This window comes from Nannobrachium achirus (genome assembly GCF_963921795.1).
Source record: "Nannobrachium achirus genome assembly, chromosome: 6".
Lineage (NCBI taxonomy): Eukaryota > Metazoa > Chordata > Actinopteri > Myctophiformes > Myctophidae > Nannobrachium > Nannobrachium achirus.
The window spans coordinates 32,553,261-32,576,739 of NC_137815.1; the positions used below are offsets into that span (position 1 = coordinate 32,553,261).

At 42.4% G+C, this 23,479-nt stretch overlaps 1 protein-coding gene across 1 annotated transcript in view; it reads right to left on the reverse strand.

Annotated features, from left to right (window-relative positions):
• cacna2d2b (calcium channel, voltage-dependent, alpha 2/delta subunit 2b) overlaps positions 1 to 23,479 on the reverse strand; it is a gene marked incomplete at both ends in the record, with an annotated part of 67,970 nt that overhangs the window by 40,073 nt on the left and 4,418 nt on the right. The window contains 3 exons of the mRNA XM_080727678.1: positions 11,815 to 11,874; positions 12,781 to 12,897; positions 17,554 to 17,635. Of these exons, the coding sequence (XP_080583804.1) occupies positions 11,815 to 11,874; positions 12,781 to 12,897; positions 17,554 to 17,635 (259 nt within the window). The remainder of the gene's footprint in view (positions 1 to 11,814; positions 11,875 to 12,780; positions 12,898 to 17,553; positions 17,636 to 23,479) is intronic.

Here is a 23,479-nt window from a genome sequence, read left to right on the forward strand (position 1 = left end):
CTAACGTATTGCAAAGAAGGAACAGTACCAGTAAGACTCCCTAATCGGGAGATAAGCGACCGTAGGACGCTTATCTCCACAAATAGGGCAAAAATTTGTTTTTCCAAAATCTTCCTGATCCATGTTAATGAGATGAGTGTAGACATGCTGTGTAGTGATTTTAGGGATTTTAGGGCAAAATCTGTAGGAGCAGTGTCCAAAAATGTGTTTTTGGAGCGGTGAAAGCGCTCCCAATAGACAGGTATGTCTGTGGCTGGCTGGCTGGCTGGCTATGTGGCTGGCTGGCTGGGTATGTCTGTAGCCTGGCAATACCTTGAGTGGCCACACAAGTTAAAGGAGGGGCGCTGTTGTGCAGGCACAAACACACACACACACACACACACACACACACACACACACACACACACACACACACACACACACACACACACACCGCTCCACTTCGAACCGAGGTTTGATTTTTAAAAATCGGCCTGAAGGTGGCGCTATATGGGACAGATTCATGTTGATGGGATGAGTGTAGACATACTGTGTAGCGATTTGCGTGATTTTAGGGCAAAAACTGTAGGAGCAGTGTCCAAAAATGTGTTTTAAAAATCGGCCTGAAGGTGGCGCTAGAAGAGGGGCATGTGAGAAATGAGGGGTGGGGTCTCCGCGTTGCCTTGGCGGACGAATAGGTACCGGCCCCGGCTCTCCCGGACGCTCCTAGCCCGAGTTACGGCATTTTATGTGAGCTGCTACAATTATTGCCTGTTCATGAAACTGAAACTACTGTAAATGCAGTTCCAGACACACATGAGTTACTGAACACTGCAATCGTCTAATGTTCACATGTTACCCAAGGAATATGACCAGTCCAGTTTGGATAAATTCCATTGTCCATTGAGTTAGAAAAAAGGGTGAGTCGCTAACCCTCCGCTCCGTTGTCGAAATGATGACACATACCTATAGTAGTAGCAGCGAGATTTCTTACAGCAGCAACTCAGAGCAAATGTGTGAAAACCACAAGCTCTTCTTCATTCAGTCACAGTACTGAACACCACAACTGTCTCCGTTCCATTCACATGCAGGAATACTGTGTATACAGCTGTTATAAAGCTGAACTGGACAACATACAGAGGAACTGTACCATCACTGGTGAACAACTTTTCCGGATTTGCCAGACAAAGGATTACTTGAACGAAAAGCAAGATGTAAGTATTTAATGTAAACATTTACTTCCAAATAGTTAAGGATACAGAGTGACTCCTGATAATGCTCTGTTCCACCTATCCTCATGTAAGGTGAAGTGATGTTGTGGTTGTTAGAGGCTTGAAACTATAATGATCCTAGTTTGAATTCCAAGTATCCAACACATTTTAAACAGTTAATGGGGACATTCCAGTATTAATGTTAGATATAACATTTGTGTACAATTACAGTATTAATGTTACATTTTGAAATACGGTTAAACTAGTTCTGTTTAGGCAATAGGATTATGTATTTAATTTGGTGATATAGCACTTACCCCGACAGTGGATTCACAGAGGATAAAAACACAATAAAGATTTTCCAAGTTTGTGATAAGTGGTTAAAATAGTTTAGGCAGTATCTTGGAGATTATTTAGTTTGTCATTTAGGATGGGTTTAGCAGCACAGGTTGGTCGATCTCTGTTTCCATACAGTAAGCTCTGTTTCCAGAAATCAGTGTTATGGTGATGTTCAGGAGCCACATAAAATAATACAATAACTTAAAGAACTTAAAGAAATGTATTTAATGAGTGATCAAGAGTTTATCAGTCGCTGGACATAATGTAATTACCCTTCTCTACAGGGAACCACCAAAGACTGTCCCTGCAAGAGCTGGCCAAAACGTCCTGTGGAAACGTTTCTTAAACAACTTAAAGACACTGTTGAAGCAATGAGAGAGGAGAACAACTCACAGCGTAGCTAGAAGGAACCCCATATGTTTTATTACAAGCTGGGTTTGGAGGGACTGGGGTCTTGGTCACTCAGTGGACACACAACACGTGTTCCTCTTGTAACCTGGTGGATATTTTTATTTTAATGGTTTAATACAGTGGAACTGTGTTTTATGTGTGTCTAGTCTCAGTGACTGGTGCTTTTATTTTGAAAGGTGATTTATTTTTGGGTTAGGATAAGTTAGGATCCAAGGGTCTGCTCTGAACTACAAATTATTATTTTTTTGGATCTCAATACACATGCTGGTTTCTTTACTTCCTCTGCTCTACCTAATCTCTTGACTCTTTCCTTTTTTCTTTTTCCCTTCTTTTCTCCTTTTCTCTTTTTTTTCTTAGCTTTTATGGGTGGGGGGGGGGGGGGTAGGGGTAGAGAGGAGCTGGGGGAAAACGGGAAGGGAAGTAAAAAAAAGAAAAGAAAAGAAAAACCACAAAGCACCAACCTTGACAATTTAAGAGCATTTGTGTTAAATGTTAGAATTTAAGAAAATGTACTTACTTATTTAAACTGTACTTACTTACTCAAATGTACTTACTTATTTACTTCATGTAATTTATCATTCAAATGTTGAAGTATAATGTAACTAACGTATGCAATTTATTAACTGTATGTGAAAACTTTGTGGAATAACATTTTGGACAGTAGTTTCTGTGAGTGTGTCTGCTCCACAGCATTCACGTGTGGAAGTGGACTGAACGTCAGCCAGACGTTTACACCGTGATATTCTACACGTGAGGTGATTATCAGTGTATGCTAAACCAGCGAGGGCAAAGTGACGTTTTAGCGTCAAGTCTCACAAGTACAGAGGGACATTGTGGAGCTAAAAAGAGGCTGTCTCTTAGTAACGTCGGGACCAGAGAGGAGAGTCATTTAAGCAGTGAGCTGGCATGTTCAGAGTGAAGGGGCCATTCCGCTTTAGGCCACAACGTACCCGAGCATCGCAACAGGCCTGCAATGAGGGGTTTATTGGGGTTAAATTCTGAACTGCAGTTCTTTAGGGTGCAATGGTGATTCAATGTTTGGGGGGTCGCGAACGTCGCTCAATTGATATTGATATGCATATAGGCTTGTTTCAATTCATGTTATTGTCTGTTTTATGTGTTGTCTTCAGTAAAGATTTTTTTTTTTATACTTGCCTGACTGGACATTGAATTCTGGTTATTTAAATACTAAGAAGCATTCACTTGGTTTATATGTATCTGGTACCTGGAGTTTTTGAAGTATACTTACCTTACCTGCTAAGCTATAATTAATATACTCACCTGTTTAACCTGGGAATTAAGATACTTACGTTCTGATTACCTGGAAGAAAGAAAAGAGTGTTGATTAATTATATCTACAGTATTGAAGGGGCTGAGAATATATTTTGAAATACTTACCATACACCTGAAACACAAGAATGTATTAAATCTAAACTTAATTGGATTTTACTCAATGACTAAAAGAACTTATGGTCCTGCCTTTGTCCACCAGTAGGGGCAGGAGCACTACACTCTGCATAAAGGAGTAGTTCACCCCCAAAATTACCTTTTTTCTATTGATTACTCATGCCATGGGGACTTGAGTTCAAATATATATTTATTTTTTGTCACATTCCTAAGACAACAATTTGATAACAATAAATGCACCTCCCCGTTGATTGCGGATGGGGACCCTAATGCATTTGGGTCCACATCCAGAATCAATGGGGGTAAATTTACTATAATCACATTTGTGTCTTAGGAATGTGACAAATACAAAAAACTATTATTATTGAACTCAAGTCTCCATGGAGTGAGTAATAATTAGAAACAAAGTCATTTTGGGGGTGAACTACTCCTTTAGTCGCTTCGTGAAGTATGACAGCACCCTCAATAGGCTCATACCTACTTCTCCCCATGAGTGACACCCACAGCCACAACACTAGAGGGAGCGACCATGATCTGGTATACCCACAGAACACACAATAAGAAGGGAATATTGTCAGTAATAGTGTCATATCCTGGAATATATTCCTTACCAAAACATTTCTTCACCAATGTGTTTGTAAGGTGTCTAGTAACACTCAATTGACCCCTCACGCATGCTACTTAAAGCATATTTATTTTGGTGTGTTTTATCCTGTATAGTTAATTTAATGGGACTCCAACTTTCATCAGCTGTAACGGATTCTCCTAGGGAAACTGAATTTCAGTCTTTGTGGGATGTTACTAGACACCTTTACAAACACATTGGTGAAGACATTTTTTGGTAAGGAATTTATTCCTGGACTTTTTACAGTATTCCCTTCTTACAAGGGAACATTCTCATTCTAATACTTAACCACCTCTGGAAAAAGTCAATTATATTTTTATTTATTCTGTTAACTTATATTTTGGGGATATTGCTGTGAAACCTACAGTTATGTTTAATATGTATGCAATTTGGACATACAAGGTATCCACCTGACAGCAACATTATGCTTTATATCGGTTGAATGATATTTATTGTCAATATATTTATTGTCTGTGTGCTATTGATTATGCCCAGAAACTCAACTTATAACTTGGCATAATAAAACAGTATTTTAAGCAGTGGAAATAGTGTGTATTTCTATGCTTGCATTCAACCCTCTCAGTCTTCTTTCATGTACAGCATAGATGACCAGCTATCGTGGTTTAGTCAAGTGTTGGGTCATTAAAATCAACCGTGGCTTTACCAGATGCAACATTGACTACTTTTATGTTTGGCAACGTTAAAACATTAAAGCAGGACTATTATGATTATGTGTAAGAGAATATTTCTGTGTTGTAGTGTTGCTACTTTTACTTAAAGGGCCAGTTCACCTCTGGGGCAACCAGATCTTATTTTATTGTTGTTTTGGAGAAGATCAACACAACCCCGAGTATTTTTTTGTGTTCAATCTGTGTTTTTAAATATTTCCGTATTTCAGTGTGAATGATGATGCTTTTTGCATCATATGATGCAGCATGATGTGTCAAATGATGCAAAAAGCATCATCGTTCACGCTGAAATACTAAAATATCTCAAAACCCAGATTGAACACAAAAAAATAACTCAGGATTGTGTTGTTCTTCTCCCAAACAACAATAAAATAAGATCTGGTTGTCCCAGAGGTGAACTGGTCCTTTAAGTAAAACAGGTGAGTCCTTGTTCCACCACTAGTAGAAGGTGAATTATTGAGCTGTAGGGCTTCCTACAAACAGTGAAGTCATATATCCTCTCTGTGTCGTTTGAGAATGAGGGGGGGGGGGGTCCAATTCATTCTCTATGTCACATGGTTTCATGTCTCTTCCCAGCCTCTTGGTCAAGAGACAAGAAGATTCAAGCCAAGAGGCTTGAATGGATGGTGGGTGTGCCCCCGCGCACCCACCACATCTCCAGACACCTGTTGTTTTGTCTCCAGGACTGTGGCCTATTCAAGGACGTACTCAGCATTGACATTCACAGTCCTGAAGACGATAAACAGGCCCACTTACAGTACATAAACACGTGATTTCTCATGAATACAGACACACACACTCACGCAACCCGTACACACACGAAGACATACACTCACACACACACACACACACACACACACACACACAATCTCCCACACACAACGCCTTCGACCCGCACACCCCCTCCCTCCTGCTCCCTTTGTCAGGGCTCTCTTTTTTTCCTCCTCCCACGCGAAATATTGTTATGCAAAGCAGCTAGCCAGGTAGGGGACTGAAGTGCTCGTGTTGACCGCGGCGTCACACAACGTGACGACGTGCGTGCACGCGCGCGTGTGTGCGTGCAGCTTCGGTCCAGACTTGAGGTTTCTGCCGCAGATGGCGAAGATAAGTCACCTCAGTGCTAGTCTCGCGTGGGCACACTTTCAGAGATCTCTGCCTAGACGGAGCTAACGAAACACCTGGCTATGTGAGACTAACACCCCAGTACAGGTTGTGCAACCTACTGTACATCTAGCTTTTCTCACACATACGCTCGCACATGCACGTACGCACAGAAGAACATAAAACAAAGTTGAAATATGAAGACTTGAGGTTTCTGCTGAAGATGGGCTGCCCGAGCCCGCAGCATCTCACCCCTGCCTGTACTGTATTGTTACAATGACAATAAATCTATCTATCTATCTATCTATCTATCTATCTATCTATCTATCTATCTATCTATCTATCTATCTATCTAAATTGTAATCATGTTAAGGTGGTAATTTTAAAAGTAGCTCTCAAGTAAAAAAAAGTGTGGGCCATCCTAAAGCAACTGTACGGTGAATGGGTAACACTGTATATAATATTGTTGTGGTCCTGTAGAAACCCTGATACAGTATGTTCATATTCTCACACACACACACACACACACACACACACACACACACACACACACACACACACACACACACACACACACACACACACACACACACACACACACACACACACACACATTCACGTACAACACGTTCAAACACTTGCACAACAAAGTAGGCCATTCATTCACAGAAGAACATAAAAAAAAAGTTGAAATATGAAGACTTGAGGTTTCTGCCGCAGATAGCGTCGATATTATTCAGATAAGTCACCTCAGTACTAGTCTCGCGTGGGCACACTTTCAGAGATCTCTGTCTAGACGGAGCTATCGAAACACCTGGCTATGTGAGACTACTCCTCAGTAAAGGTTATGTGGTTGTGCATTTACAGTACAGTAGCTTTTCTCACACACACACACGTACAGAAGAACAAACACACGCACACACGCACGCACACACACACACACACACACACACACACACACACACACACATTCAACACGTTTTAAAAATAGTGAAACTAGCAGAACATGTTTTCTCTACTTTTCAGCAAAACTCTTGTGCAACAAAGTAGGCCATTCATTCACAGAAGAACATAAAACAAAGTTGAAATATGAAGACTTGAGGTTTCTGCCGCAGATGGTGACGAGATAAGATTTGTCTGTTTCCGCCTGACTGAGTGTGACAGTCAGGCGCAACTCAGTGTGACTGAGTGTGAGCAATGGATAATACTCTATCTCTTGCATGGATAATACTAATATATGCCTACGTGGTCATTTTTACTATTATGGTTTATACTCATTTACAAGCTGTAACATCCACTATGTGGATGCCATTATTTTTCATGATAGGAGAGAGACACATGAATAAATCACAGGCCGTTGACAAGAAGATCCTACAGTGTCCTACAGGAGATCCCATCACTTTGATTTACAGTATATATTTCGAGGTGTTATATCAGTGGGCAAAAAAACGTACTAATGTGTGGCTACAGCGAGAGAGTGTGCCGGAATGTGAATCGCGTTACACAAAATGTCGTTACCTATCGAATTTCGTCACGCCAGGCCACAGAACACGGCAATGAAGTGGTTACTTACACTAGCCTAGTACATTTCCTTCATAATGTACTAAGCTGCGACAAATCTCTGTCTGTTTGTTTGTAATCCGCGTATCTCGAGAACCGTTCGTCCCACCGGCTTCAGATTCGGCACGCGCGTTCCCCGCCGCCGCGCGGAGTGCAGTGCCGGGCCTCGACCCGACCCGACTTGCGGTTTTCCGAAACCGGCGCGAAACGTTCGGAATCTCCTTATGCGGAGCTGATTGTTGACATCAGGCTGTTCCGGAGGAAATCGGCGCAAACGCTGAGTCATTGTGACATCACTTCATAAAAGGCTCTGACATCACGTACGCCACATGAGTCAACACAAAATCTCTGTGAATGTGTATGTATGTATGTAATCCGCGTATCTCGAGAACCCTTCTTCCCACCGGCACGCGCGTTCTCCAGATATGGGCATAAAGTCTGACATCAGAGTTTTCCGCAACCGGTACTGTGTGTGCAGAGATCTTCATATATGGGCATAAGTGGACAAAGACAAACAGATGGTCAAAACGGGTCCTATGACAACAGGTATATTGGGGTTTGCATTAAAGGGTGGGGCATTCATGGGGTTTGCATTAAAGGGTGGAGCATTCATTCCCTATTTCAAATTCGGCATGTGCGTTCCCCACCGCAGCAGGTAGTGCAGTGCTCGGCCTCGACCCGAACCGATACACGATTTTCTGGAACCAGCACGAAAGGTTCGGATTCTGATGTCTGACATCAGGATTTTCCGGAACTGGCACTGTGTCTGCATAGATCTCCATATATGGGCATAAAATGGATGCAGACAGACAAATACAGATATCTCCATATATGGGCATAAATGGACACAGGCAAACAGATGGTCAAAGATCTCCATATATGGGCATAAAGTGGACGCAGACAGACAGATACAGATATCTCCATATATGGGCATAAATGGACACAGGCAAACAGATGGTCAAAACGGGTCCTATGACAACAGGTATAATGGGGTTTGCATTAAGTTTGTCTCCTCCTCCATCTGTTTGTCTGTGTCCCTTTATTCCCATTATGGAAATCTCTGTATCTGGCTGTGCCTCCGACTGTGTTGCAGACACAGTGCCGGTTCCCCCTTTAATGCAAACCCCATTATACCTGTTGTCATAGGACCCGTTTTGACCATCTGTTTGAAAAAGCGACAGAAATCTCATATATGGGCATAAAATGGACGCAGATAAACAGATATCTCCATATATGGCATATATGGGCATACAATGGATGCAGAATCACAAAGATCTCCATATACGGGCATAAAAGGGACACAGACAGACAGATACAGAGATCTCCATATATGGGCATAAAATGGACGCAGATAGACAGATATCTCCATATATGGGCATATATGGGAATAAAATGGACCCAGAACTATAACTGCAGTGATCTCCATATATGGACATAAAATGGACACCGACAGACAGACAGATACAGATATCTCCATATATGGGCATAAATGGACACAGGCAGACAAATGGTCAAAACGGGTCCTATGAAAACAGGTATAATGGGGTTTGCATTAAAGGGCGGGGCATTCATTCCCTATTTACATTGTTCCGAGTTGGCCAGGTCGCCGACTAGACGCTGGGCCGCCCAAAGGGCGGCCCAGCTTCTAGTCTATCTATAAATGCGAGAAGTCTCTGTCTGTTTGTAATCCGCGTATCTCGAGAACCGTTCGTCCCATGGGCTTCAGATTCGGCACGCGTGTTCCCCGCCGCCGCACGGAGTGCAGTGCCGGGCCTCGACCCGACCCGACTCGCGGTTTTCCGAAACCGGCGCAAAACGTTCGGAATCTCCTTATGCGGAGCTGATTGTTGACATCAGGCTGTTCCGGAGGAAATCGGCGCAAGCGCTGACTCATTGTGACATCACATCTGAGATCACGTACGCCACATAAGTCAACAAAAAATGACATGGTTACGTATTCTGATGTTCCTATATGGGCATAAAAGGACACAGGCAAACATATGGTCAAAACGGCTCTTATGACAACAGGTATAATGGGGTTTGCATTAAAGGGTGGGGCATTCATTCCCTATTTCAAATTCGGCACGCGCGTTCCCCGCCGCAGCAGGTAGTGCAGTGCCTGGCCTCGATCCGATACGATACGCGATTTTCTGGAACCAGCACGAAAGGTTCGGATTCTGATGTCTGACATCAGGGTTTTCCGGAACCGGCACTGTGTCTGCATAGATCTCCATTTATGGGCATAAAATGGATGCAGACAGACAGATACGGATATCTCCATATATGAGCATAAATGGACACAGGCAAGCAGATGGTCAAAGATCTCCATGTATGGGCATAAAATGGACGCAAAAAGACAGATACAGATATCTCCATATATGGGCATAAATGGACACAGGTAAACAGATGGTCAAAACGGGTCCTATGACAACAGGTATAATGGGGTTTGCATTAAAGGGGGAACCAGCACTGTGTCTGCAACACAGTCGGAGGCACAGACAGATACAAAGATCTCCATAATGGGCATAAAGGGACACAGACAAACAGATACAGAGATCTCCATATATGGGCATGAAATGGATGCAGACAGACAGATACAGATATCTCCATATATGAGCATAAATGGACACAGGCAAACAGATGGTCAAAACGGGTCCTACAGCGATCTCCATATATGGACATAAAATGGACGTAGACAGACAGATATCCCCATATATGCATAAATGGACACACGCAAACAGATGGTCAAAACAGATCCTATGACAACAGGTATAATGGGGTTTGCATTAAAGGGCGGGGCATTCATCCCCTATTTACATTGTTCCCGAGTTGGCCAGGGCGCCGACTAGACGCTCGGCCGCCCGAAGGGCGGCCGAGCTTCTAGTAGTTACAATAAAAGGGCATTGTGACCATACCCTTGCAAGTAGCTTACAGTAGGCTAGTGAGTAAAAGTACAATCATTTAATTCCAATAAATGTACCCCCATTGATTCCGGATGGGTCCCCAGGTCCCCATCCGGAATCAATGGGGGTAAATTTACTATAATAAAGTTTTTGTCTTAGGAATGTGACAAATACCAAAAAATATTATTGAACTCAAGTCTCCATGGCATGAGTAATCAATAGAAAAAAAGGTCATTTTGAGGGTGAACTACTTCTTTAATGTGACTCATCGACGAATCGTTTTATACTGTATGTAAAAAAAGAAAAAATCAAGTGTTGCTTTAAGCTGAAGGGAGATTGACACATGAAGGCAGATTGACACATGATTTATGGTAAGCTTACATATTTTGTCATACTCATACATATAACTTTCACCAGCAAAAATATTAAAATTATTAATTAAAAATATTAATAATTTTTTTAATAATTTAAATATATACATATTTATATATTTAAAAATATACTTATTGTCACATTTTAATACCACGATACATCGTATGCTAGGACAATATCTTGTGACACGCATGGAGAGGGTTAGTCTTTTTTCTTTTATCACTTGGGGAGGGTCATTGATAATTGTTTCCAGTCAGAGGGAGGGGGCACATACATTTTCTCCAGGGGTACCCCTCTTTACAAAACGTTTGCTCCCTTACGTTGCTTATGGTGTTCTTTGGGAAAGGTATCACAGTAGACACTTTGCACATCTGCTGTGATTTGATTACAGTTAAGTGACTTATGGCTGGAAAATATGGTGAAATACACTGCTATCTTGCCATGTTGTGCCGCAACGGAAGATAGGTGTTAAACATAAAAGACATTATTATTGTTATTATTACTATGGGGAATGTGTTGGTTTGTTCACAAAGAGTACAACAGCAATGAAAAGAGAGTCGTGTCTGTGTGTGTGTGTGTGTGTGTGGTAATACCACAGTGCTGCTTCACTAGACTAATGAGCCAGACCGAGCGGAAAAGCGGAATGCCAATGTGTGTAGGACTCAACACCGCTGCCCCGTGCAGTCATCTTTTTCAGCCAGTTCAGCTCCACAGTACCAGTAGTCCTCCTGCTGCCTGGCATATGTCTGTCACTACGTAGTTACAGTAGGTTACAGTACAATCCCCGTGTTAAAGGAGAATTTCGGCCTAGAAGGTTATTTTACCTTCATGTTCGTGTTCGTGTTCTTCTCTCCAAAAAATAGTAGTCCAGATGTTTTTTTTTTTATTTTATTATTCATAACATGCAATCTTGTCCTTTTGGCCTACCCGACCACGGCTTCAAACCGGAGCGATTGGTTCTATTGTTAATCGAAAATCTATTTTTTCTGTACATGTCTGCCGTATTATATTAATAGTATCCCTTCCACAGTAATATGAACAGGGCGCAGCCATTCTTTTTTTCTCGAGAGAAATCTAATTCCTATTGGAGTCAATGCAACGCGGTGCGCACCCACATCTGCACAGCTGTTCTTTTAAACAAATAATGCCGATAATGGCGGACAGCCTATTATTCACCACACATTAATTTATCAAATGCTTTACGTTTCACACTTTACCTTGATTCCATCCTGCCATAGGTGTTCTCGCTGTAGACGCTCTGCTTCGCTGGCTAACCTCTGCATGTCAAATGGAAGAGAAGAGAAATTAAAACATCGCTAATCACTCTCATAAGGAAGAGTGTCATGGACATGGATACCAAATCAATTTACTGAGATTTTCCAGTGAATGTCTAAATGTTTCGTTGCGAAATTCCCATAGACTTTTTTTTTTTTTTTCATATTGCGTCATATAAGAACCGTGTTCCAAAAATAAACAAATTATTTTGGCTGTTTGACTCGTAAAGGATATCAACTGACGGAGAGAAAACGCTAAATGGGTTATGTTTTCGCCATAAACAGTCTGTATCAAATATGAGTGACTGACTATCATAAATGATACAGAGCTACACCTCCCTGACAATATCGCAGAGACAGTTTGTTTATTTTTGGACCACGATTCATATATGAGACAATTTTAAGATGACCCAAATTATCCATAGAGAAATTACTTCTCGTAGCCAGGGAATGAACGAGTGACGCCAAGACCTCTCGCTACTCTAAGGATTAATTTGGAAGAGGAAAACTTAGTGACACCCTAGGTGGGGTTGGCGAAAGGGCCTTTCTGTGTGGAGTTTGCATGTTCTCCCCGTGTCTCCTAGGGTAGGTACCCTCACAAAAAACATGCAGTAATCCTGGTCTCTATAATGCCTCCCCCTGGCCAGCCGGGGCACCTGATGAAGGGGAAAGGAACTGGTTGGAATAACGTGTTCCTTCCAACCCAAGGAAACTCCCCCTGTCAGGTGATAAGAAGCGGCCTGCACTCCTCATGCACTGAAGGAAGCATGAGCTCAGTTCGGGGCCCTCCCCAGGTTGGCAGAGGGAGAGTAGCGCCCAGGATTACAGTTTAGGCAATTGGCACTGGGTGAAAAATGGGTTACAAAATCGTGGGATAAAAATGTATTAAACAAAAAGAGGAAAACTTACATCCAGGGCTTTGCGCTTCTTAGCTAGAAGTCTCTCTATATCAGAGGCCACTTTCTCCACGATCTCGCGGGGTTGATTCCTCACCACACTGAACTGTCGTCTTTTTTCATTGTATATCTGTAAATGATTAGATTAAGAATATTAAGAGGGAAATAAGAGCAATAGCAGCAACTGTATAGGCTATATTGTACAGTATTGTTTTCTATATTCTCCTGTGCTGCTGTCCATATGATCAAGGTTGTCTGATAATTTAAGATCTTGCTTAGAAAGCAAAAAACTTTGATGATTATGTAATATAGGACATATTTTGTTAGAGAACAAAAGAACATCTAAAAATGTTTGTAGTCTATAGGGATTTGTTCAATCGTTACCCATAACGTCAAACATCTACTGTACTTCTATAACCACTAATAATACAACACATCTGACGTATTTTATTTATCTATTACAAAACTAAAGATTAGTTCTACGTGTAGCGGATAGCCCTCAGTTAAATGTAACAGTGATTGATGTTTCACATTAACAGGGGTCAAAATACCACTGGCACAATTAAGTAATCTGACAGAGCAGCTGGTGGACAAGCCAAAGAAACAGAGCAGCTGGTGGACACAGGCCAAAGAAAGCCACATAGAACAGTGTTTCTCAACCTTTTCAGGCCGCGACCCCCAAAATAATCATATTTTAACTGACGAGCACTAAGAGCTGAGGCATTACATTTTGTATAACACGGGTTCTATTGTGAAAATAGCAGATCTACATGCTCACAACGCCTCGTAACGCGAGGCGCTGTGAGCATGTAGATCGGCTATTTTCACAATTTCTGCCTCTAATATTTGACAATTTGGCCAATGTTTAATTTGACATTTTAGAGATATTAAAAAGTCCTTAAATTGTCACTTTGGAAATGTGCAGATACCCTCTAGTCAATACACTTATACTTTATGATGGTTTGTTTACTGTTCAGTGAGAAAACAATGTTGCACATTAAGTTAATATCTGGGGACCCCCTAAATAATGTGGGAACCCCCCTGGGGGTCCCGACCCACCGGTTGAGAACCACTGATATAGAAAAACACTGCAAATGGGCCAGTGTGGGAGGTGTATCAGTAATGCAGTGGTTCTCAAACAGTGGTCCGGGGACCACCAGTGGTCCTTGAAGAGATTACAGTCGGTCCCCAGCTAAATGACGGAGGGTTGGTAACCAAATGGACCCTTATACTGTAGATCTTTCGGTTTTTGGTTTAATTTTACGCTCTCAAGAGTTAAATTGTTGTTAAAATACTTGATTTATAAGAAGTCTATACAATTAGGGAAAGTAGAAGAATTATTATTTTGATCAATGTTTGCCTTTTATGTCTCCTATGGTATACCACTTCATTACAGCATGGAATTGTGGACAAAATCTTATCCAACGATAACAAAATATTCTACGTTTTGTGTCTGAGAGGCTGAATCTCATCAATTCACCGTTTGTCAGCCTTCTGATTGGTCCCTGAGACTCCCTGACTGGCCAACCAGAAAAAACCATTCACTTTTTGCTATCGGGGGTGGAGTTTGTGCAGTGGAGAATGTTGTTTCAGGCTTTCAGCAACTGTCCGCAGTGCGGAGCACGACCTTCGTCCAGTACGGCCGCGGCAGTACGGCGCAATCTCGCTCATCATAATGAATAAGCTTCAACAAACTAGTTCACATGGACCTTATCAATGGTCTAACTAGTTACGATTGGGTACATATATTTTAAATGGGCAGAATTACGAAAAGCCAGCCTATTATGTGAGGAGAACAGATTATAGTTCTCCTCTTCCTACCCAAGATGCAAAGCGCTTTCTTTTTCTATTTCTATTCTCTCTCTGATCCAGAGGATTAAACTAATTAAAACATATATTTTCGGGGGACAATTACTGTTTTGCTATGTAATTACTGTACCTTTTTCTTCCCTTTTTATTAATATCACGTAGATGTGTTTTTTTTGGTACTTTATATAGCTGTAATGAGGCTATGACGGGAAAAAAAATCCCATCCACTTCCACTATAAAATAATCTGCAATAGTGATTCTGTCCCACTGGGATTAAACAAATTAAAACATATATTTTCGGGGAAACCCCCTGTTTTGCAATGTAACTACTGTACCTTTGTCTTCCCTTTTTATTAATATCACCTAGATGTTTTTCCTTTGATACTTTAAATTGCAATAATGAGGCTAAGAAAAAAAAAATCCCATTCACTGCCACTATAAAAACAATCTGCCCAGGGTTAATGTCCCAGCATAGTAACAGGGCAGAATGGGGCGGGATTTGCAAAAGCCTGAATTGGTGGTCCGTGGCTCAAATGCAGATTAAATTATGGACCTTGTGAGTAAGGACTTCTCAGAGAATGCAGCAGCCTCAGAGGCTGCATGAGAAGAACATTATAGTTCATTTAGACAGTTTCACAAGCTTTCAGAGACATAGTTGATTTAGCACAGAAAATGAGGTGCTTTTGCAAAAAAGAGCACAAACACACCATCCCAAAACAGCAACGACACACGGTAAAATCCTCAGTGTAGTTTATTAATTTGTCACTATTTGATGTTGTTCACCGAAGTCGAATATTCGCTTTTATTTTTTTATTTTTTATTGTTTTCTCTTTAAGAAATGTATAGTTTATAAAGCTTGGCTAGATAGGAAGTCATACGAATGAGTTGTCAATGCCCCTGGTGGATGAATTTGTTAATGCTCTATACCAGGGCATCTCAAACCTTTTTAGGCCGTGACCCCCAAAATAAACATATTTGAACTGGGGACCCGCGAGGCGTTGTGAGCATGTAGATCTGCTGTTTTCACAATGTTTGCCTCTTGCTTACTTAATATTTGACAGTTTGGCCAGTCCTGTCGAATATTCAACTATTCGAATACTTTGAGGTTGAATAATTCAAATACTAAAAATCACTATTCGTGAATGCCCTAATGAACACTGAGGCTTTCATGGTGCAGGCATGATTGGGACTACAGCAGCATCTCTCCACAAGATCAAGCCTGTTTCAGGCACAGACAACCAGTACAATCCCTGTTGTGTGACCGCTGTGACGGTGTTAATCTAACTCCGAAGAGTGTGGCCTACACACGGACACTTTGGTTGTGCACTCGGGTCGCACCATCTTCAGAGTTAAATCGACACTAACGGATTTGACAGTGCAGGCAGGGATTATTGGTCAAATGAATGAAAAAGCAAGTCTCTCATATCTAGGGTTTTACAGCAGGCTGCCAGGCCATCTGCTCCTCTGTGCCACACAGAGTGGGCACGTGTCGAGACCACCAGTCACACCGCGCCCACACACACGCACACATCCAAGCCCAACACAACACAAAGATGCCCCATACAGCAGCTCATTTCAGGTTTGGATAACAGCATGCTTGTTCACACAACCTCTTATTGTGGGGGGAAATTATCCCTAATACGACAGAACAGGTACAGTATAATGACAGCTCTAAACATGAATTCTGGTAGATATTATTCATATTATGACATATATTTGACATAAGATGTTTGTGAAAGTTATGTGTGTGTGCGTGTGTGCGTGCGTGCGTGCGTGCGTGCGTGCATGTGTGGGTGAGTGGGTGAGTGCGTGCTAGCTCTGGTCCATCGCGTCACCTCCCGGTGATGCTCTGACAGACCCGTCGGGAAATGGCTAGACCCCAGTATCTCAGCCCCTCCGAGTGCTCAACATCAGTCAAAATAAACAAAACTATTTCACTACTCACCAAACCAAGGGTAGTTTTGCGTTGTTGAAAGTCTATTCTCCGCGGTGGTGAACCCCTCAGCACCCCACATACATTATTTTTGTCATGAAATAAAATGCACCCACCTCGAGCCACCTAGCGACCACCGCAGATACAATGGTTCACAACCCGGAAATAAGCGGCGGTCGAGTTGGATGCACTTTATTTCATGCCAAAAATAGTGTATTTTGCAGAGTGGGTGGGGTGCTGAGGGGTTCACCACCGCGGAGAATAGACTTTCAACAACGCAAAACTACCTTTGGTTTGGTGAGTAGTGATTAGTGAAATAGTTTTGTTTATTTTGACTGATGTTGAGCGCTCGGAGGGGCTGAGATACTGGGGTCTAGCCATTTCTCAACGGGTCTGTCAGAGCGTCACCGGGAGGTGACGCGATGGACCAGAGCTAAGTGCGTGCATGCGTACTGTATGTACCTTTTTATTTTGAAATATTTTATCAACTTTTTGAATGCTGTTGCATTGCTGTTGCATCACATACAGTACATCACATGTATGAAATACACAGCCTGTAACAGCCAATACAAGGATAGAGGCAGTATCTATGAAGGGGTTTTGTATCTGCGGAACCAACTTTGATTTTAATGCTTCAATAGAAAATCCAATAACCAAAGTAAAAAGGAAAAAAGGTTACCATCTCCTCTGAATACCATTCATAAAAATCTATTTTTCATCTGTACAAAGACCATTCTGCAATTACAGCAAACTGATTCGAGTTGGTTAATATAGACGCTATTAAAGAAGATTCATGCTGATCAAAGGGAAATAACATTATTAACTTGCTTATTCTCCATGGCCCTGCAATGAGATCAGATTAAGAAACAAAATCATTAATCAAAAGAAAATAAAAAAAGAGGAAGACTGCACTTAGTTTGATTTGCACACCAACCTTTCCATTTAAAGTCTGTCTCAGTGTTGACTTGTTGAAGCAGTACAACAATAAACATGACATAAATAATGTAATAACAGGCCTAAACAGAGAGCAACAGACCGACTCACCCCCTTCAGCTGCTGGGCTCCACTGATGTGTTGAAAGACTCTGTCAATCTCCTGCTCAATGCGCCTCGCCCAGTGCATTATCCTGTGGATGCACATCAGAGAAGAATACACTCAAGATAACAGGAACAAACTACTGTAGTGTTGCAACAAAGACAGTGTGGATTTAAACGTTTAATTTCTGTTTATTTTCAAACAGAAATTAAAAATCCTAACTGCGACCGATTGTCACGGCCCAGTGTCGGCGTAAAAAAAAAAAAAAAAAAAAACGGTTATCTGCGTTTTTCTTCGTTTTTGGAAGTAGATTCTGAGATAAAGCTGTGCATCAGCAATGAATATAGGAGCCCATAGGAGATTAGATGCTTCCTGATGCTGGCAGCCGAGTTGCATCATGGGATATGTAGTGTTTTCTATTTACCTGGTAACCATGGTAACTAGTTAACACGTCCCGGCACCTGATAACAGGGTCTTGGCGCCGCTGCCCCATAATTCTTATCACGTTCCTGGGCGTGCTTTTAGCAGCAGAAGTGTTAAATTAATAATACCTAAAAAAAATAATTAAGAAATTAAATGAACTGCATCAAAAGTAATAAACTATACTATAAAAAACTGGTCAAACATTGGCCAAAGAAGCAACCGTGAGGCGTTGTGAGCTTGTAGAATGGCTATTTTCACAATATTTATCTGTGGAACCGAGTCAAACTAAATGTAACGTCTAATTCCAAGTGCTTGTCAGGGGGTGATGGTCTCCAGTTCAAATAATGGTTAAAAGGTTGAGAACCACTGCTATATATACTTCATTGACTGGTGTTCCCCAGGGGTCTGTATTTGGTCTCCTGCTTTCTTCCCTCCTACTAATAATGCCACTTCCAAACAACACTGAAAAACCACACAATGTAGAGTTAATGCACGTCGTTAGTGTCCAGGAGAAATGAGCCAGCAGTAGTAATGTGTTGTCAGCTGTTTAGTCAGTCAGCCTAGCCCTAGAGCAACGCTGCTCTAATGAGCACATAATCATCCTCCTCCTTATCATGCCACTAAATTGAATTTAAACAATAATGAAACATTACCGCGAGGACCCAGCTGGGTTGATCTATCCGTTAACCAACTGCATCAGCGAAAGAAACATGTCATTTAGATCAGATTAGGTTCCATTAAATCGTTTTTGCTCGGGTCATTACATACAAGACGATAAATAAACGCACCTCAGTTAAGACACCACAGTAACAGATGATAAAAAAAGGAAAACAACAGATAACTATAATTATTATGTTATAAACATATATCTAAATACATTGAGAGTGTAAACATTGACCAAAAGCGACCTGTCAGGACCTGTAACTTAGTGAACTTGAAGGTTCAGGATTTCGCTGTGTGAAAAGAATGGGAGAAAATCCTCCATATTATCCTCTAAGATAATTTGTGTTATCTTGAGCTACAGGAACAGCTGCCAAGGTTGCTTGGGGAAAAACCCTAGTGGCGGACACTTAACAGGCACCATAAGCAAAACTTGACATTCAATCTTTGTGACTAGAGGCAATGTCACACAATCAATACTGTCACTGACACCATAACAAATGAAGAGAAACAAGCGTTCGCTGGCTTGAATCGTGTTGTTGCTGTTGTGGTGCTCGTGACACTAAATATGCCAAGGAGAGTGACAACATAGCTGGCTGTCAGCACTCTATGGTAACCACTTAAAAAACATGCACTCTATGGTAACCACTCAGGGGTGTCGCACCAAATTCTGGGCCCTGGGTACAAGGATTCACTGCGTTATTTTGTGCTTTAATAGCAGATATACAAGCTCACAGCGTGGCACAGAGTGCAGCGCTGCGAGCTTGTAGATCTGCTATTTTTTTTTAATCTTGAAGGTTTTTTGTCAGTGGTGCTCAAACTATTTCATGTGAAGGACCCCCAAAATGATACTGTGTACCGATTTGCGTGATTTTAGGGCAAAATTTGTAGGAGCAGTGTCCAAAAATGTGTTTTGCAAGAATCGGCCTCATGGTGGCGCTAGAAGAGGGCCATGTGAGAAATGAGGGGTGGGGTCTCCGCGCCGGCAAGGCGGACGAATAGGTACCGGCCCCGGCTGTCCCGGTCGCTCCTAGCCGGAGTTACAGCATTTTATGTGAGCTGCAGTGTAGGGGGTCCTCCACTGGGGGCGCCACCACTTTTGCATCAGTTCTGGAGCACCAGGAGTGGGTGGTCCCCGGGAATTCCCCGTGAGCAGCCCCGTGGGGGTGGTCATTTGGTCAGTTTAGCACATTTGGTCATTTTTTACATCTGGGGGTCCCTGGAGCTCCGGGGGTCCTTGGAGGTTGTAGTTTGGCAGGTAAGGAACGTGTGTGCAAAATTTGGCATGGATCGGGGCAACGGTTGCGGAGATATGAGCAGGGCAAGAGTGTGACGTGTGAGGTGTGACAGACAGACGGACTTACACTTTGTGCAGGGTTTGATAGTAAATGCGACCTACGGTCGCAATAACAGAGAGCAGACAGCCCCGCCCCAGCTATTCATTTTCAATTTCAACCGAACTGAGCTCATGCTTCCTTCAATGCACGAGGAGTGAGAACAAGGCCACTTCTTATCACCTGACAGGGGGGAGTTGCCCCGGTAGAACATAGCGCGTGGAAGGAACGCGTTATTCCAATCAGTCCCTTTCCCCTCCATCAGGCGCCTAAAGTGAGCTGTCTAAAAGAGTGTTGTACTGTACTGTACTGTACTGTACTGTACTGTACTGTACTGTCTCCTCTTTTCTTTTTCAGAATATGTATAAATGCTAAATGGTGCATTTATATAGCACTTTATTCCAACAGGCTTTATATTACATAGATTGTGCATTAGATTCGTCCATTAACATACGCACATTGGGAGCAGTTAGGGGTTCACAGTCTTGCTCAAGGACTCTTCAACACTAACTCTGGGAGAGGCCAGGATCGAACTGGAAACCTTGCGGCGGCCATTCTACCGGCCACCCTACCACTGAGCCACTGACGCCCATGTATGACACTGATTACTACGTCTCTATGGCATATTAGGAGTCCACTAGTGCTAGTGGTTCTTAAAAGTCTCATTTTCAAGGACCCCTGATAACTCTGAATGTACAAATGGAACCATTTGGAGTTACAGACCCGTAATGGTCATTCAGGGCGGGAGGCTCTCTCCATTCCGACATGTCGCCACTCCGAAATGGACTTCTTATTGTCGGAGTGGCGACACTCCCCATGGGCCTAAGGTTTAGGGTAGGGGTAGAGATAGGGTTAGTGTCGGAATGGAGACATGTCGGAAAGGAGACATGTCGGAGTGGAGAGATGCACCCATTCAGGGCTAGCGCTTTTGTGTTTCTGGTAATATTATCGTCCACCAATTTTCTATGTCTGTGGCAAAAATAAAAAAGCAGCATGGTGATGAGATGACGCTTGCCACCCTTTTCCGCCCCGCTCCCCGTAGCCCCCGCTAGCCCCCCATCCCCGTTCACCCTCCAAGCTCTGTCTCTGTCCTCTTACTCACACACGCTCGCCTCGTACACACACACCCACACACTCTCGAAGAAAAATGGAATGAAAACACAGCGCTCACAAACAAGGGCAAAAAGAAATTGTGAAAACAATAATAAATGGGTCAGATTTAAGAGTCATTACCACATGATAAAGATAACTATAACGATAATAATTATCGCAGTTATTGTTAATTATCCACTACATTTATTTGAAAACTTCAGTTACTAGTTACTTTGCAGATTTTGATTAGTATTACAAAACACTTCATTAACAATTTTGGCTGGGATGCGACGCATTGAGTCCCCTGGACGTATGCTCTTCTGACACTGCTCACAAAACCATTCTCCATGAAATACAGCAGTGATTCTCAAACTTGTATACACTCACTCTCAGCGTTAATCGTCATTTATCAGAGCACAATGAATCTTATCTCGAGATTCTCATCTCATTGTTAACTTAAAAAGCAGACGTCCTCGAGGATTACTCCCCAGCGTGGAACCTGAGCTCTTCTGACTTATTGGCGCTCCTCACCATCCCTCTCAGCAATAAGCGGACCCTCAGCGATAGAGCTTTCAGTGTGGCAGCCCCTGTCCTCTGGAACTCTCTCCCCATGCATGGCGATTTGCCAGATGCCAAAATTGGATTCTTTCAAGTCTGCACTAAAGAGACCAATCTTTACTCAGGCTTTTTGGAAAATAGTGTGTTCATTTTTGTATTCTTAAGCGTCCTTGGGTAATTCAGGTTATCATTATTATTATTATTAAAAACCTTTTTCAGACCTTTTCTGTGGACAAGGTTCTCTCCAGTATAGTACATAGTATATTGTGTTTGGAGGAAAATATGAAAACAACATTTATGGAAACACGGTGTCAGTGTCAAAATAATACATGATTTCAATCTGAAGGTTGTTCGGCCATGGACTTGAACAGGAGGACCCCCTGAATCTCACACCAGTGTTGATTTCGTAGACTAAAACTATGACGAAAGATGTTTGTCGACCAGGCCTGGAATTTTGTCATTTTAGGGGCAAGGCCACTTGGTCTTTGTTGTTTTCCATTTTTTGAGGGCACAAAGGCCAAATGCCAGGGCAGGAAGGCCATCAAATAAAACAAGATTTTAGTCTATTGAAAGTATTTGTTGAATTTAAGGGTTAGGGATGATAACCTAATCTGCAGTGATATAGATAAATGATGGTATTTACACTCCGATCCATGCTCAGCCATGCACCAATCAAAGTCACAAGATTGGTTTAAAGATGGGGACTCAGGGGAGTTACAGTAAGATTTCAGAATCTTACTGGTGTCTACATGATACGAAAAAGAGACACCGGTGTCTACTGTCTACAAATTGACAAGAAAGAGACAAAGTGGTACAGAGTGGTGGAGAAAGTGGTAGTGAGGGCATTAAGGCCACTGTGGCCTCAGGGCATACCATTTCTTTGAGGGGCACAAGACCAAACTGAGGGGCAACGGCGGCCATGGCCTTCATGGCCTCCATGAAATTACTACCCTTCTGTCGACTAAGCTATGACGACTAACACTTTGACTAAATATTCGGACAATTTTGTCAACAAATAAAAACTAGACTAAAATATTAGGGAGGGATTAGTGGAGAAGAGATCCAGCAGAACTAAAACACAAGACATTTTATGTTTGGTTGCGCTCAGGTGTTCGCTTTGAAAATAGCAGATCGACAAGCTCACAACGCATGCCAATGCATTGCCAATGCATTTTCAGAATCCGCCCTCATAGGTAGAATAAGAGTGCGGTGTGACCGTGCCCTCAGGCCCACAGTGGAAAGCACTGAGACAAAGATGGTGTGGAAAACACGGCTCTGTGTGGGTTTTGTATCTGTGACAACATCTGCAATTTAATTCTTTATGTTCCAACTCAGTTTTGACTGAGCAGGCAACACAGAAGGGGGTGACTTTTCTTATTTCCACACAACTCTAAGGTATATTAATGACATAGTTCAATGTTGAAGATGAGTGGTATTCCCCTTTAAGTGGGCACGGTGGCATGGTAAGTAGCACTGTGGCCTCACAGCTAGAAGGTCCTGGGTTCGATTGTTGCTGGGCGTTGCTGGGGGATGCTGGGGGATGCTGGGGGCGCTAGGGGCGTGTTCTCTCCTCCGCTTCATCAGCGCCCACACTCTAAGTGTTGTTGGTGAAAGGGCTTTTCTGTGTGGAGTTTGCATGTTCTCCCTGTGTCTCCTAGGGTAGATACCCTCACATAAATATGCAGTAATCCTGGTCTATATTCCTCTTCCCCTGTTCAGCTGGGGCACCTGATGGAGGGGAAAGGAACTGGTTGGAATAACTTGTTCCTTCCACGCTACGTCCTACCGGGGAAACTCCCCCCTGTCAGGGGATAAGAAGCGGCCTGCTCACTCCTCATGCACTGAAGGAAGCATGAGCTCAGATCGGG